Here is a 16,780-nt window from a genome sequence, read left to right as displayed (position 1 = left end):
ATCTAGTCTCTCTTCTACATGAAACCAGAGCATCGCCTATTGGGTCTATATGATCTGCAGGGCAAGGTTTCCTCTCAGGGTCTCAGAGAACCCTTTGCTTTATGGATTGTAGGATTTCTTTTTCTAAAGCTGTTTGCCACAGTTTTCACTTTGAGGACCACCACTTAAGGAAAACATTTCTGTTTTGGGGCCTGGCCCAATCCAAATCTTTGTGGAACTCTGCTTACCAAGCACCCCCACTGGGTTTTCAGGGCCAATACTGAAGACAAAATAAACCTTAGGGCTTCTGGTTCCAAGAGAAGGAATAAACAAGTAAGTTGTGTTAATTCTCCCCTCTTGGATCCAGGGCTGGGGGTGGTCCAGAGAGGCTGGATGTGAGAATGGCATTTACCAGGTGTATGAGGGCCCCTTCCCCACCCAAAAAACCCCCTAAAACCCAAGGATAATTTTCCTACCCTGCAGGGAATACAGAGGGCCAAGAGTTAAGATGTTTTATAGTTCCTTTTGTGCCATTTTAAAAAAGTAAATAATGGCAAAGGGGTTCTGAAGACAATAAAAAGGCTATTAAATAAGATTTTCTTTTTTTTGGTGATCCCTCAACAGATCAAGATGTCTTGTCCTTCCCTATTTTCCTTTTTCTCCATGCCTGCTGCTGGGAGCCTGATCAGTTTCAACCCAGCCCTTATTCTCTTCTGTTAAGTCTTTTTTTGACTCAGATAGTAAGCTGAAAAACTTTGAATCCTGACTCTTCCAAAGGTACACTGGATTGGATAAGAGCCAAGATCCCCCACTGATTCTCTGCCATTCTTCTGCTGGCCCAGCCTCCCCATCTCGCAGTGAATTTCCTATTTCCTTCCTCTATCAGCTAGTTTCCATTCTCCCATTGAATTTCATCTTATTGATTTTGGCCCATTTCTCAAAGTCATACTGCACTCTAATTCCCTATTCAGCACAGCTGGCTTCCAGCTTCCCAAATTTGATTAGTAAAATCCATCCTTGGGATGGTTAATGGAAATGCCTAATAACATCGGGCAGGACTCTCCAAAGGGCCCAGTTTCCTAGAACACTCTGAGAGTATTTGTCTTTTGCAGACGATGTGTTCCCAGTAATTGCCCATAAGTGACTGTGGAAAAGCACCAGCATCAATGAATTGTCAGCTTCTGGTTTCATCCAGATGGCGCAGGAGCCCAGGATGGGTCTGAATCAACCAGAAAAGTCAACTGGACTTGTCCCTCTTGGTTTGGGGCCTACTAGTTATACTGTTTGCTGTGGAAATTGGGCAGGCTTAGCTTCCCCCAGAAAAAATGCCAAGCTTTGTCCCTCTCCAGTGTAAGCCCAAGGAGTGGGGCTGGTAACCAGTTAGCCTTGAGCTGTCATCAGCACAGGGGGCAGTGCTAGATTCTGATATGATGGAAGGAGGAGATCCGATTCATGAAACAATGCCACTCACTCCTTCTGCAAGGTCTGGGGAGCAGGTTTGTCTTCTGATTCCCAGACATTTGTTGATTAATTAAAAAAAAAATGACCTGGCCAGAAGCTGGAGGCAATCGGGGACTAGATATCAAGAGAGTTGTATCACTGTAGGTAGGACCTTTGTTTGGGGAAATCATGTTTTCCCATCTGTAAGACGCAGATTGAAAATGTGCCTTACCCTACTACGACGAGCAAAAGAGGAACAAGCGAGGAAACAATCGTTGTAAGTCCTCACAATTCTCTTACAATACTCCCCTTACCAAGATGCTACAAGAACCAGGAAAGGGCAGAGATCTCAGGTTTAAAGGTGGAAGGGGCTGGAGCTCGCATGGTTTATGGATGAGGAAACTCTCTGACTTGTCTAAGGTTACTAAGGTAGTGAGCAGCACAGTCAGAATTCAAGCCAAGGCCTTCTGGCTCTAAGGTCAGAGCTCTTTCTGGTGTATCGGGAAAGCACCATACAATTGCAAGGTGTTATCAGGAATGTTGGTTGTGACATTGCTATATGGAGGACACCAAGACCATGCTGGCCTGAAGAAACTAGGTCCCATGTTACTTTGAAGCGTGGACAATGACGGGTAGCCAGGTGGCTCAGTGGGAAGAGGGGCATTCTGGGTTCAAACCTGGCCTCAGACACTTCCTAGCTGTGTGACCCTGGGCAAGTCACTTAAAACTCCATTGCCCAGCCCTTATAGCTCTTCTGCCTTAGAACCAATACTTAGTATTGATTCCAAGACAGAAGGTAAGGGTTTAAAAAGAGGTGGACAATACAAGGGATGTGAAGAAGTCACCCCCAGACTCCTGATGCCTATAACCCCAGGGTGTGGGAATAACAGTCCTGGAAGGCAAAGGGAAAAAATCCCTCCTTTCACCTTGTTCCTGAGAAATACTCCCATTGGAAACAGAGAAGCAGAAATAGAAACATTTATTTCATTGAACTTAAATATCCATATATAGTCCCATCACTAGTACCAGAAATCCAGGGACAACCCTTTAAAAAAAAACTGAAGTGAGGGCCTAAAGGAAAAATAAAAAGGGTCCCCCCTCCAAGCTCTGAATGCTTTCCTGGGGCAACTAGGTGGATACCTCCTAGCTGTGTGACCCTGGGCAAGTCACTTAACCCCAAATGTTTAGCCCTTACCTCCTCTCTTCTCCCGTGGAACCCAATGGATATTTAGTATTGATTCTAACCGAGAAGATAAGGGTTTAAAAAAAAACCAAAAACTCTTGTTGCTCATCAGGCAGAAAGGGGCAAATGGAGACAAAACTTGAGATAGTTATGAACATCCAGGAGAAGGGCCTCTGTGGGAATGGCTTGTGGCCTATTTGGGGGGAAAATAATGTGGGAAGCCAGAGGCCTGGGAGTTTGGGAATCTAGGCAGTTCTTCCCAGAGAGCCAAGTCACCAGAAGCATCTGGTTAAGTTTTCCCCTGGCAGCTGGGAGGGAGTTCACAGGAAGGTGAGAAGGAGATGGACTGCTGGAGGACATTGGGGCAGAATGACAGAGCCCCACGACTCAGGCTGGGCCAGAGACAGACAAAGGGAAGAAGTGAGAAGGGCAGAGATATTGCCTCCTGAAGACACCTGGACAGCCAGGGCAGGATCAGAGGGAAATGTGGAAACAAGGATTTAAAAAAATTTGGGCTGAGGCCAATGGTACCAAAACACCAACAGCTGAAGGGAGCGCGTGAGGGCGTGGATCCCGAGGAGCTATGTGGCTCCTGGGGGTGGGTGGGCTCAGCTCAGGGACACAAGATTTCTGGGCTGGGGCCAGGGGCCCAGGCAGGAATCACAGTCTGCCCTGCCCTCTGCTGGTTAGCCTGTGGAAATGGCCCTCTTGCAGTCACCCACTTATTTACACCCCAAAAACTGCTCAGGAGGGAGGGGGCAAGAGATGGGGAGGAGGCATTTCGGGGCCCCAGGGCCCAGGCAGACAGAGCCTCAAAGGTCCTGTCTGGGACTCTCTGGCTGGGCAGGAATGTGTTTGGTGGGCAGGGGCACCCTCATTTCACCGGAAGAATGGGCTGGAACCATAAAGCCGGGATCACAACTCTCCAAGAACTTCTTCACTCTCCAGCAGAGGAAGGCTTGTTCTCTGGCCACCGCAGGCACAAGAGGAGGGCCATGGACCAAAGGCCTGTCGTCCGCTCTCACTTTAGTGGGAAGGAGAAGTACTTATTCCCAGACTTGCAGCGGACCTGTTCGGCCCACACACAGAGCAGCGGAGCAGAGTCTTCAAAGCTGTCCACAATCTCCTAAAACATGTCACAGCAAACATTAAGGTCCCAGACCCACAGCCTGTGGAGGATGGGGGTGAAGCCTGCGTCCGAGAGACCAGAGGGGAGGACATCCAGTGCCATGCCGTGCCCTCCTGCCAATATGCTTCCCAGCTGCCCTCTGTGACCTGGATGGCCCACTCCCATTTGCCCAGGAAGGCCCCTCTAGGACCAGGGTTCCTACCTGCAGCTCCTGGATGACCTGCTCCTGCAGCTTGGATCTTCCATCTCCAACACACCAGGCCAAGCTGATGTGGAAGGAAGGCTCCTGGGAAAGAGGGACAGGGACACCCTCAGGCAGAGTCCCATGGAGTGTCCGTGACTGCTCATTCCTGCATCCTTGTTAATGCCAAATGACTAATGATCCTCCCCCAGAGACAGGGCAGCCCTTTGGGTTTGGGGTTAGCAGCTGGGTGAGGCTGGAGCTGGAACCAGGGGTAGGTGAGCTGTCAGTCAGTCCATGGGCCCAACAGGCCGGGGATTGATTTCCTGCATCTTTGCTAAAGTTATTTTTTCCAACAGGCCAATGGCTGAACAACCAGGAAGGACCAAGCAAGGGGTAGATGATCAGCCCTGAAATGAGGCCAGCCCTGAGAAGGAGGGGGTCACTCAGTCACTAACTAGCTGGGGGGCCAACTGTAATGGTGGAACTGGCACTGTGCGTGTTATGAGGGGATGGAGCACCCTGACCCACCACACACACCACTCGCTTTTTGTTTGTAAACAAGAAGACGTGGAGCCTCCAGTGGGTAGTCACTCAAGTCCTAGTTTCAAACTCTCTGGATGCGGAGGGCCTGGGTCCCAGGTGGCAACACTCCAAGGGATAGGGCTGGCCAGTGCCAGTCACCCAGATTCATCCCAATTGACCCTGGGCTTGTTTAGTGCCTTCTTCATAGAACAAGTGGATCGGAAGTCCAGATGGGCTATTCCACCCTCCCCTTTAGTGTAAAGTGTAAGCCCCACCTAGCTGACAGAGGTTATAGTAAAAGGGAACGAGAAGCGTCTCACCTTGTAGAAAGTTGACAGATCAAATTCCTCCATGACTTTGTCCACTTCCGAGACCAAGTCCAGGAACTGAGCATGTCCTGCAGTGACTTCTAACCCAATGAAGGTCCTGGGTAGAGAAGAAGAGTGCAGGGCATCAGACGTGGCATCCAGCAGTGGGGCAGGGCTGTGCCTAGCCAGGGAGGCTAAACACCACTGTGCCCCTGGGCTTGAAGTAAGCCTCTGAGACAAGGGAGCATCTCTAAAGGGTTGGAGGGAAAGGAAGGCCTGGCCTTAGCCACAGGAAGGTGCAAAATGACTGAACAAGTCAACTAGCATTGATTAAGCCCCTCCTGGTACCAGGCAATATGGGAATTCAAAGGGGAAAAAAACGCAACCACCACCGTTCCTTGCTCTTGAAGATCTGACCATTTCTGCTTATCAGCACCCAGAGGGGTCAGCAGGTTTGTGTGAAAGCCTGGGTTAATACTATTCCACCCTATTTGTTTAACAACTTTAGTTTTTCCCTCCTGAAGCAGGCAGGGTGGGTGTCATCCCTAGCCTTCTCTGATGGCACAAAGAGGTCAAAGAACTTGTCCAAGACCATCCAGTTTGGGAGAACAAAACTGGGGCCAGGTTCTTCCCCATTAGCCTCAGGACAGCCCCAACTGTCCCATGCTGGTTTAAGGCTTTCTTAACTAAACAACTGACTTCTTTTGGAAAGTTTCAGGGTTTTTAACTGATCCAAACATTCAGGAAGAGAGGCCTGACATAATGTAGCTGTCCTACTTCCTCTTCAGAGTAGCCCTCATTTGGCACTTGCACTGGAACACACGTGTGTGTGTGTGTGTGTGTGTGTGTGTGTGTGTGTGTATATATATACCCCTCCTACATGTATAATACACACATGCACCCATACATACATATGAGTGAGCACACACACACACACACCTCGTCTTCTCCTGATTTGTGTAAACCTTCACCTGGTTGGCTGTGAATAAGAACCTGAAATTTAAGAGAAAAAAGAGAATGATCACTTTTTAGAACAAGAAAAAAGCAAGTAGGAGAAGGAATCTAGAATTAAATAATAAAACAGTATTCTGGAGTAGCCTGAATTCACACCTTTGGGGCTTGGCTCAGGAATCCTACCCCTCCTCTACACATGGTCAAATAAGGCCCAGAAAGACAATTCATAGGGAGGTTTAGCTGCTGGCCTGGAGGACTCAATCCCACTGATGTCACTCAAATCTGTTCTGACTCCTAGAAATGGGATTTTGTGGGAACCACCTCCTACTTCTGTAATTATATTTCAATAAACATTGAAAGGTTGGATTTATGAGTAGATTAATGGGAAGAGATGTTTACTCTAATATTACTTGGTAATAATGTAGATAAGAGAATAATTCATTCCTTGGAGGTCAATAGAAATAGAAAATGGGGGAAGCTAGGTGGCCAAGTGAACAGAGCCAGGCCTGGAGAGGAAAGGTCTTGGGTTCAAATTTAACCTCAGACATTTCTTAGCTGTGTGACCCTGAACAAGTCACTTAACCCCAGTTGCTAGCCCTTACCACTCTTCTGCCTTGGAATTGATATTTAGTATTGATTCTAAGATAGAAGGTAAGGGTTAAAAAAGTTAGAAATAGATAATAAAGATTCAGTTTGGATAAACAATCATCAATGAGATAGAGGAGAACATATTTATATTAAACTGTACAAAAAAGTATATGAAATTATGCATTTCTCTGAGTAGTTATTACCAATTTAGACCAAGAAAAGGCAGGGTTAGTAAAGAAAATTCAGGTTAGGAGGACTTAGCAGTTGGCGATCAGAAAACAGAGGATTACCCCTAAGGGATTACCAGCTATTCGATTTATCAGTCACAGGGCTAAAGTAGGCCATTCCATCTTATAGCTTTTTTTGTCCTACTTGTATAAAGCAACAAGCCTGAGAGGGACTGGCTGGAGTCTCGTCCTACATGATTATCCAGGCTTGGCATTTTGGGAAGCCCCGCTGTCAATGGCTACATTATGTGGTCCCAATGTGGTGGATGAAAAACCCCCTGGGAGAAGGAGAAAGACACTTGACACTCCCTGATCAGAAAACCTTTCACTCTTTCTAGACTTCAACTACTGCCATTCATTGAATCCTCATACTCTGACTTTTACTGGCTGCTGCAGAATCACACTGGGGGGACTGGACCAGGGGACAGAAGGTAGAAAAAGGTTCATTTTCTAGGTCCCTTTGCCCCCTGATTAGGCCAACACAGAGGACTATTCTTATGAGCAGGTGGAAGCCTAAATGATACAATTTTAGGGTGTGCCAGAAACATCCATCCAAACTCCCATACCCACTGACTTCAACCTACCACAGAACCCAAAATTCTCCTCCTCTTTATTGCCTTTGAAATAATCTCTTGTATTCTCACGTTTGATTTGCCTTTTTCTTGTCTAAATGTTAAAACACACACACACACACACACACACACACACACACAATCTCTCTCTTACCCTTTTTAAGAGATTGATTCTTTAGTGTTTTGAAGAATTTGGGAGCTTTTAGGTCCAACCAGGACACAATCACTACAATTTTGCCAACATCTTTGCAGGGTACATGTGGACTGGAGTGGGGGGAGCCCAGAGCCAATTTCTGCCCATCTTTTTGACTCCTGCCAACATTAGCAACAAATGCCATCAAGTTCTTTGGGTTCCCATAAACCTCTAAGTTTGGTATACATTCTCTGGCTCTGAGGAACAAGAGGACTGAGAAGTATCTGTAGGGGGCTGAAAAATCTTTTTTTTTTTTTTTTAACCCTTGTCTTTTATCTTAGAATCAATATTGTGTATTGGTTCCAAGGCAGAAAAGTGGTAAGGGTTAGGCAATGGAGGTTAAATGACTTGCCCAGGGTCACTCAGCTAGGAAGTAGGTGAGGCCATACTTGAACCCAGGACCTCCTATCCCTAAGCCTGGCTCTTGATTCACTGAGTCACCTAGCTGCCCCCAAGTCCTTGTTCTTTTTGCTGATTCCTAGGGTATTCTCAGGGCTACAGACCCAACAATAAAATAGAATGACAGGTAAGGGGATCAGAGAGGAGAGAGAAAAAGCTGAGGCAAATGGAGAAAGAAGAACACCTGTGGAAGGAGGCCAAGCGGTTCTTCAGGGACTGCACAAAAGGCAAAATCCAATGGTATCGTAGCACTACACTCTGTGACAGACTGAGGTGAAACTCCTCCATCTTTACGAGCCTGGGCAAGACCCTCTGGGCCTGGGTCATGAGGAGGCTGAGCAAGTCAAAAAAATCTTCCCTTGCTTCATCTGGAGGGGAAGGAAACAAAGGTGCCATTTGTGTGGGACTGTCACTGAACAAATGAATACAATCCTAGGAGTGAGAGATTACTTCTCTCTTTTTAGAAAGAAGACATTTAAAGGACCAACCATTTTGATTTAACTGAAAGGATATCAAATACAGGATGTCACTTAAGGCTGATGAAAAGACATCCTCTCTGAAAAGCAGGGGACAGATGAGAACCAGCCAGGTAGTCCAGACCAAAGTTGGACTTGCCATGCCATGCCTAGTCAGTTCTCAGATTGCCTTTGAGAGATCCCTATTTGGTTGCCTACTTGTGAACAGGGAAAATGTTTTATTCAAGGAGGGCTGCAAAAATGACTTCAGTATACGAATTCAGAGCCCAGGCCAGATCATGGAGAAATCTCCTAATTATTTGCTCAAAAAATAAGAGCCTTATAGGGTTCTATTCCCTGGCTTGCCTCACTCAGCAAACACTGAAAAGGCTCTTCTCTTGGTCTTTCCCAGTATCCCTGACCCTCTCCTAGGTGGGGGAAATCTATCTGCAGTCACTTACAAGGCACCCAGACATGAGTGGCCCAAATGCCCCTTTCGTGGGGGAAGGTTCGAATTCTGCCACCATGTTTTTCAATGTCATCCACAACCCCATCTTCTGAATCTGGAAACATGTTCAACACGCTGGCTGGAATGGGCAGCCGAGGCGGAGGAGGACATCTACAGGTGTAAAAAGATGCAGTAATAAAGATGCAGCTCATTAATCTTTACCCACAATCAATCTCCTCTAACTTTATCCCCAAGAAAAAACTATTTTCCTTCCTGGTGACTTGCTCAACTGTCAGTGTCTGGGATGAGGCCTCAGACCAGAGAAAGGGAAGGCACTAAGGGATGAAAGATGCTGTATTATTTTTTAAACTCTTACCTTCTATCTTAGAATCAATACTGTGTATCGCTTCCAAGGCAAAAGAAAGGTAAGGTCTAGACAATGAGGATTACACAACTAGGAAGTGTCTAAGGTGATATTTGAACCTAGGACTTCCCATCAACAGGCCTGGTGCTCTATCCACTGGTCCATCTAGCTGCCCCAGGATGCTGTCCTTAAGGTCCAGAATGTTTGAGGCTACTGGAGAAGGAAGTGCAAGGCTTCTACTTCTTGAAGCAATACTGGAGATACAAATATTTTGTGTGGTTGATTCAAGCTTGGAACCTAAGAAATGTGGAGGATTTGGCCTGAATGATTTGTATTTAGCTTGTGCCACTCTCCTGGAGTAGAGCAACTTCCTTTCCAGAACTGTTCATCTCTGGTACAAAAAGATACAGGAGTTCCCCACTCTCTGCCCAACTGATCTCTTCACAGGGGCCTGAGAACCTGCCCTCCTGATGCTACTTACTGTTTGGGGGTGGGGGTAGGTCTCAAAGGGAATCACTGCTCCTAGCCCTCTCCTCCCCATAGGTAATGAGTCATTCGATGGCTCTTCTGAAGGCAGAAAGCCCTGGGTTCCAATCTCACCTCTGATACTAAATAGTGAGACGACCCTGGGCAGGTCTTGGGACCCCTCAGCAAGGGGGTGGCCTCTCTAGCTAGGAATGGGGTTCAAACGCACATCACTTTAAAGCAAAAATTAAGAGATGGGTGCCCGAAGGGCAACGAAAGGGTTAATGGAAGTTTGGGGAGAGGCCCTGAAAACCAGGGAATCCGGGAGAGTAGCTCCCGGTTGGGCTTTAAGTTTGGGGAAGAATCCGAAAGAAAGGGGAAGACTGGCCTCGGTCTCTCAGGCTCCGCAGCGGAATCGGGGAACAATCCCAGCGGCCCCCCTTTCCCCGGAGTTCAAAGGCTCTGAACAGCGGAAGCCCGCTGGTTTCCCTAGTGCGCCTGCGACATCATTTTTTTTTCCCTCTCTTCCCCCCCCCCGTCCATCAGAGAGCCACTTCCGGTTCCGGGGCGGGACCCTCGTTTGTTTCTCACTGTAGGAAAAACGGCTTCCTGTTCGGGAGGCTCCTCACCCGCCATCACCGTCCTTCTCGTGCTCCGACTCGGCCCTAGGCCCGGGTTCATCCTCGTCTTCTGAGCTACTGCTGCTGCTGCTGTAGCTTACCAGGAGTGCGGCGCTCATGGACCCTTACTGCTCACGGGCACGGAGAAAGCCGAGCTCATCCCTGTTCTCCCGGAAATCTGGGCCGCCCCCCGGAAGTCCCGCCTCCAAGAGCCCGCGCCGCCTCCCCCGCCCTCTTGCCTTCGCTCCTCCCCTTTGCTCCTTTCCTTTTCAGGGGAGATAAAACCGCTACAGTATTAACTCCCACGGTCCTCTCTATTCCTTCTCCCGTCTCCTTTTTTTTCTCTCCTCCCCTTCCTCTTCTCCCTTTCTTTTCTCCCCTTCTCTCCCCCTATATCCTCCCTTTCTCCCCTTTCTTTCCCTGTCCTCTCCTCCCTCTCTTCTCCCTTTCTTCTTCCCCCTCCCTTTCTTTTCTCCTCTCCTTCATCCTTTCCTCTCCATTCCCTCTCTTCTCTTCTCCCCATTTTTTCTTTCCTCCCCTCTTTCTTCTCTTCCTTCTTCCTTCCCCTTGTCTTCCTTTCTGGCATATCTTTCACTTCTTCCCCTCTGCCATCTCTGTTCTCCACTCCCTTCTTTCTGTTACTCTCTTCTCTCCCCTTCCCATATCGCTTTCCCTTTTCCTTCTCTTCTCCCTCCCCTCGCCCACCCCATATCTTTCCTTTCCTATTTGGTCAGAGCATTTATTCCAACCCAAACCCAATAAGAATCTTCTCTCCAATGTATCCAGCCTCTGTCCAAAGATTCTAGTGAGTGAGGGATGGGAGGTCCCACCACACTGAAGTAGCACATTTTACTTTTGGAGTGTACTAATTGTTAGGATGATTTTTTTTTTTAACATCAAGTTTGAGTTTAGTCCTTTTCAAATTCCTATAACTCTGTCAGTTTAACTCCAATAACTATATTTCTCCTAGCTTTCATTGTTAAACCCTTCCATAAAAGCTAGATAATTGTTGCTTCCAGTTTCTTTCCTCTCACTCTTAACTCTCCACCATTCACTTTCTGACCTCATCATTCACTTGAAACTACTCTCTCCAAAATAACTTGCCAAATCTAATGGCCCTTTCCAAATCTTCATCCTTCCTGACCTCTCCGCAGCCATTGAGATCATCCTTGTTACATTCTTCACTCTAGGTTTTTATGAAATAACTCCTGGTTCTCAGTTGATTTTGCTGGACTTTCATCCAGGTTGTACTCTCTAACTATGAATGTCCCCCAAAGGCTCCGTCTAGGAGCCACTTTCCTTCCATACTCCCTTTGGCAACTTCAAAAACTCCCACAGATTCAATGATTATCTTTATGCAGATTATGCTCAGACCTATCCTGCCCTAACCTCTTTCCTGAGCTCCCAGAAGGAAGGGGCTATATTCAAATTTTGGTTATTTATATTTAAATATCATTATATTTAAATTTTGCATTTTTGTCAGTTCCTATTTGTTCAATTGAATTCATTCACAGGGTGCTAGGTTTAGAAATGGAAGGAACCTGAGAGACCACTTAGTTTAGTGTTTTTTTATTTTACAGATACTGAAACAGCCCCAAAGTGATATACCCAGTATTATACTTTTTTTTTTTTTTTTTTTACACCCTTGTACTTCGGTGTATTGTCTCATAGGTGGAAGATTGGTAAGGGTGGGCAATGGGGGCCAAGTGACCTGCCCAGGGTCACACAGCTGGGAAGTGGCTGAGGCCGGGTTTGAACCCAGGACCTCCTGTCTCCGGGCCTGGCTCTCACTCCACTGAGCTACCCAGCTGCCCCCCCCCAGTATTATACTTTTATCTGGAATATATTTTTGCCTGGACATACGAGTTTTGAGAACATCTCATAAATAAGAGACAAGTCAGAAGACAGTTTTCAAAAGTAAATTATTATTAATAGCTTTTGTTTTGACATCACCTCCATTTACCACTGTATCCTCTGTTCCCAAGAGACCTTCCTGAAAATGAAGAATTAGGAATACCTTAAAAAGGTCCAAGCTGCATTATTTGATGCAGTGGATTTCTTTTTATACACAAAACAAAGAAAATAAAAATTGTAGGATGAAAATTTTTTATGTCAAAGTAAAATTATAATTGTTGTATCATTTGGCGTGCCTGGTCCTGCCAGTGTTTAAAAAAAAAAATGGAGGAAGAAAAACGCCATGAAACTAATCAATGTTGGGGGAAAAAAGTCTACTGCTACATGTAACAGTCTACCCCTGTGGAAAGTATCTTCTAATATCTCTTTGCATATATTATTTGCCTTCTTTCTACTTTGATTTTGTGTCAGCCCATATAAGTCTTCCCATTTTTATGATACAATTTTTATGAAACAGTATTATTCCATTATGGGGAACCTGGTGGCACAGAGGATAGAGTGCCAGGTCTGGAGTCAGAAGACTCATCTTACTGAGTTCATCTCCAGCCTCAGATACTTCCTGGGCAAGTCACTTCACCCTCTTTACCTCAGTGTCCTCATCTGTAAAATTAGCTGGAGAAGGAAGTAGCAAACCACTCCAGTATTTTTGCCAAGAAAACTCCAAATGAGTTCAACAAAATTAGGCATGAATGAAATGACTGAATAACAAAATATTCCATTACATTTTTGTACCACAATTTGTTTAGCTATTCCCTACTTTCCAGTTATTTTATACAACACCCCAAAAATGTGCTGTTATAAATATTTTTGTATACTTACAGGGCCTTTCTTTTGTGGCTGACTTCCTTAGAATATGGGCCTAGCAATGGAGCATCTGAATTAAAAATCATGAATATTCTAGTTCCTTCTTTACATAATTCCAGAATGGTTGTACTGTTCACCAACCATTCATTAATATTTCCATCACCACTACTGGTCCAACATTGACTTTATCCATTTTTTGGCCAATTTACTGGGAATAAGGTGAAATCAAAGTTTTGATTTTCATTTTTTCTTCTATTAGTGATTTGGGGCACTCTTTTATTGATTTATTTTTGTCATAATGCATCATTTTTATTGGTTTTCACCTTGTACTTTCTTTTTAACAACATTTAAAATTTTAATAAATTTCCACATGAGTTTTCCAAAATTATAGAATCCAAATTGCTCCCTTCTTTCTTTCCTCCCCCCTCCTGGAGCTGGCAAGCAATTCAATCTGGATTATACATGTATTAGCATGCAAAACATAAGTGAATAATTTTATAAAACCAAACCCTAAAATAGACCCAAATAAACAAGTGATAAATCATATCCTTCCATCTGCATTTTTCTACTCCAACAAGTCTTTCTCTGACAGTGGATAGCATTCTTTTCCATAAATCCTTCATGATTTTCCTGTATCATTGTATTGCCGTTAGTAGCAAAATCTATCACATTTGATCATTCCACAATATTGTAGTTACTGTGTATAATGTCCTCCCAGTTCTGCTTATTTCACTCTGCATCTGTTTCACAGAGGTCTTTCCAGCTCTTTCTGAAATCATCATTCCTTATAGCACATCATATACCACGACTTGTTCAGCATTCCCCAATTGAGGGACAACCCTTTATAAAGTTTCCAATTCTTTGCCACTACAAAGACAGCAGCAATAAATATTTTTGTGTAAACAGGTTCCTTCCCATTTTTTTCTTACTTCTTTGGGGGCATTCTTTTATATAGTTGTTTATAGTTTGCATTCCTTTTTTTTTTTTTTTTTGAGAACTGTGTACATAACCTTTGGCCACTTATCCAATCAGGAATTGTTTTTGACCTTACATATTTATGTTAGTGTTATAAATTGTAATAATTAAAGTGGGTTTGACAAATATAAGAATTTTAAAAATTGTGATCGCTGTTTATAAAAATTAAACTATGAGCCAGTAGGCTGTTTATTAGCTCTATTTACAGCAAGGTAGATATTAAAGTGGGAAATATTGGAAGGAGGTAGAAAATATTGCCTAGCTAAAAATACCCTAAATCCTAATCCTAATGCCTCCAGACTGTGAATGTGAATCCCACTAGTCCGTGAGAGTATCTCCAGTCAGGCGTTCTGACAACCAAAAACGGATGCCAAAGAGGCTGAGCCAAAAAGGGCAGTCTCTCACACCAAGGAGGCAAGAGCCTCACCCACCCAAGTAACCGTTCCTCTTCAGCCAGAGTCTCCAGTGTAGGAAGCTGAATCTGCACCAGAATCCAAAATCTGGATCAGGAAGGCAAAATCTGAAGAGCTAAAAGATGCTGAAAACTGAGAACCTTCAGCGCATACCAGGCTAAGACCACTAAGAATCCCACCAGATCTCACACTCCTGAGGCTAAGAGGAGCCAAGAATGAAGAATATCTCTCTCAGGCTCCCACTTATATGCAGTTTCCCTCCATCCATCCGCTCTCCTCATCTGAAGAATAGATCACAGCCTTTCAATTTGCCTAACACTGGGGGGGGGGGGGGGTGGGGGTGGTGATGGGGGGGGGGTTGTTGTGCTTGTGGCCTTTTCGGGCATGGACTTTATTGGCAACTTACTAAGTGTTAAGTTGGGCTACTTTAAGTTCATGATTAATTAACTTAAAATAGACAAAAGGAATAAAATTCTTTTTCACAGTATCTCTTGATTTCAGACTCTTGAGACTTTGGGGAAGAGAAGGATAAGTCAGAGATATAAGGCTAAGAGTGTAGAAAACCTAAATTCTGAGCCCCTGGCTATCTTCTTTCTTTTTTGTGTGCTGTGTTGTAGTTGCCTGATCTTTATTATTTATGTTTCTAGTACCCAACACAGTGTGAGTGAATATTAAATATTTTCTAAATTTAATTGAAAAAATATATCTTTTGACTAAAGTATTTCCAGAGTTTAATCAGAGGGCTAAAGAAAAACTAATGGTGGGGCACAGGAAGCTATGTGGCTCGGTGGATAGAGAGTCACAGACTGGAGATAGGAAGTTCTGGGTTCAAATCTGGACTCTGAGCTAGTCACTTAACTCCAATTGCCTAGCCCTTATCACCTCTGCTTGGAAACCTTGATCATAAGACAGAAGGTAAGGACTAAAAAAAAAAAAAAATTACTGAGGGGGGTACCTGGATAGCTCAGTGGATTGAGAGCCAGGCCTAGAGACAGGAGGTCCTAGGTTCAAATCTGACCTCAGATACTTCCTAGCTGTATGACCCTGGGCCAGTCACTTAACCCCCATTGCCTAGCCCTTACCACTCTTCTGCCTTGGAACCAACACATAGTATTGATTGTAGGATGGAAGGTAAGGGTTTACAAAAAAATACTGAGATAATTATGGTGGCCCCTTTTGTTTTTTAATACCTAAAATTTAGGACTGTAATAGATTGCCTAATTCAGGTAGTAAGCCTGATCTCTTGTTGTCCAATTGGTGTGTAGTTCCTAAGTGGGGGTTACAGACAAATATAGTAAAAGATGGAAAAGGGCAACTTTTATATGGGGAAATAGATATAGTAACTGTTTCCTGAACTATGCAATTAGAGGGTTGGACTGAATCAACTCCTTGAATTCTCGTAGCTCTGCACCTATGATCTCATGATAATTCTATGCTGTTGGAACACTGGTAGAACTCTTTCAGAAATCCTATTACTGAGGACCCCTGTGTCAGAGGCCCATAGTACCTAAACACCACAGCAAAAAGCTAGAAACAAATTGTGTCCTCAGCATTTGTGATATGGCAACAAAGTTGTGCTAAGTGGAACACTATTGCCCTTTGAAGCATGACAAATATGAATTCAGAAAATCACGGGAATAAGAAGAGCTAGCATGTATATAGAGATGTAGGATTTGGGAAGCACCAGGTTTAAGTTAAGAGAGGGTCAGACAAATGTTGACTTTGTCTCCTGTACAAGCTAGCTCCTCCAATATAAATAGATACAGACCAAAGACAACTGAACCCAAAGTGTAACAATGACAATAATGTTACTAAGGATCACACTAGAGCCACAAAGTGTCACAGCAGAAACTAAGCTTGATTTGGAGTCCAGACCGGGCTTGCAATTCCAGCTCAGCAACTCTCCTAACTCTTTACAATTTCCGGGCAATTTCTGTGTCGATAGGGGTGTCTGAAGTCCCTGCCGACTTTAGACTTGGGATGCTGGGGTTCTGAGCCACTTAACCCCACCTTCTCCTCTCCGAGGCCCCTTCTGCCCTATCGCTCTGATCCTAAAAATACGACGGACTATGCTGGCTTCCAATGGCTGGAGGTCAGACCCACGTATTTCCGTGCACAAATAGCAAAGTACAAAAACGTCGCCCCCAAAGGGGACAGTTCCATGCGATCAGTTACTGCCACAATGAGATTCGGGTACTTTTACTGAACCTTTTATGGGGAACTACCTTGGGGGTGTGGGTGGGTCAGCAACTGACCGGTCCAGAGCATTATATCCAGGAAGACCCTGGCTGGTCCCTTGACCAGCTGCTGGCGAGCACAGAGGAAGGTGGAAACAGAGTTAGAAGTTAGAAGGGGGCGGGGCCTTAGGAGGGGTGGCCTCGGGGACAGTCCTTGCAGAAGCCCCGCCCCCTGCTCTGGGAGGCCTGTGCCGCCGCCGGGTGCCCGGCAGGGGGCGGCCGCGCCTCCCGGGTCCCTGGCCTTGCTGCTCGCCTCCCGCCCCTCCTCCCCGTCCTGCCGCTGCGGCCCCGCCTCCCGGCCCGGCCGGCCCCGCGCCCGTCACTCACCCTGCCTTGCACACTCACTCACACTCACGCTCGCCTCTCACGCTCGCCCTCGCCCTCCGCCCCCGCCCCCGCTCCTGCCG

General features: G+C 45.5%; 1 protein-coding gene across 1 annotated transcript; it reads right to left on the bottom strand.

Annotated features, from left to right (window-relative positions):
* Window positions 1-2,382: 2,382 nt before the first annotated feature.
* USB1 (U6 snRNA biogenesis phosphodiesterase 1) lies at window positions 2,383-10,313 on the bottom strand. The gene is made up of 7 exons (XM_044660454.1): window positions 10,040-10,313; window positions 8,595-8,752; window positions 7,863-8,046; window positions 5,685-5,738; window positions 4,758-4,863; window positions 3,934-4,017; window positions 2,383-3,728 (listed from the first exon to the last, which is right to left on the bottom strand). The coding sequence occupies exons 1-7, from the start codon at window positions 10,147-10,149 to the stop codon at window positions 3,624-3,626; spliced, it is 801 nt and encodes a 266-aa protein (XP_044516389.1). The 5' UTR covers window positions 10,150-10,313; the 3' UTR covers window positions 2,383-3,623.
* Window positions 10,314-16,780: the final 6,467 nt, after the last annotated feature.

The sequence above is a fragment of the Gracilinanus agilis genome, chromosome 2 (genome assembly GCF_016433145.1).
Source record: "Gracilinanus agilis isolate LMUSP501 chromosome 2, AgileGrace, whole genome shotgun sequence".
Lineage (NCBI taxonomy): Eukaryota > Metazoa > Chordata > Mammalia > Didelphimorphia > Didelphidae > Gracilinanus > Gracilinanus agilis.
This window is presented reverse-complemented; position numbering and strand designations above follow the sequence as displayed.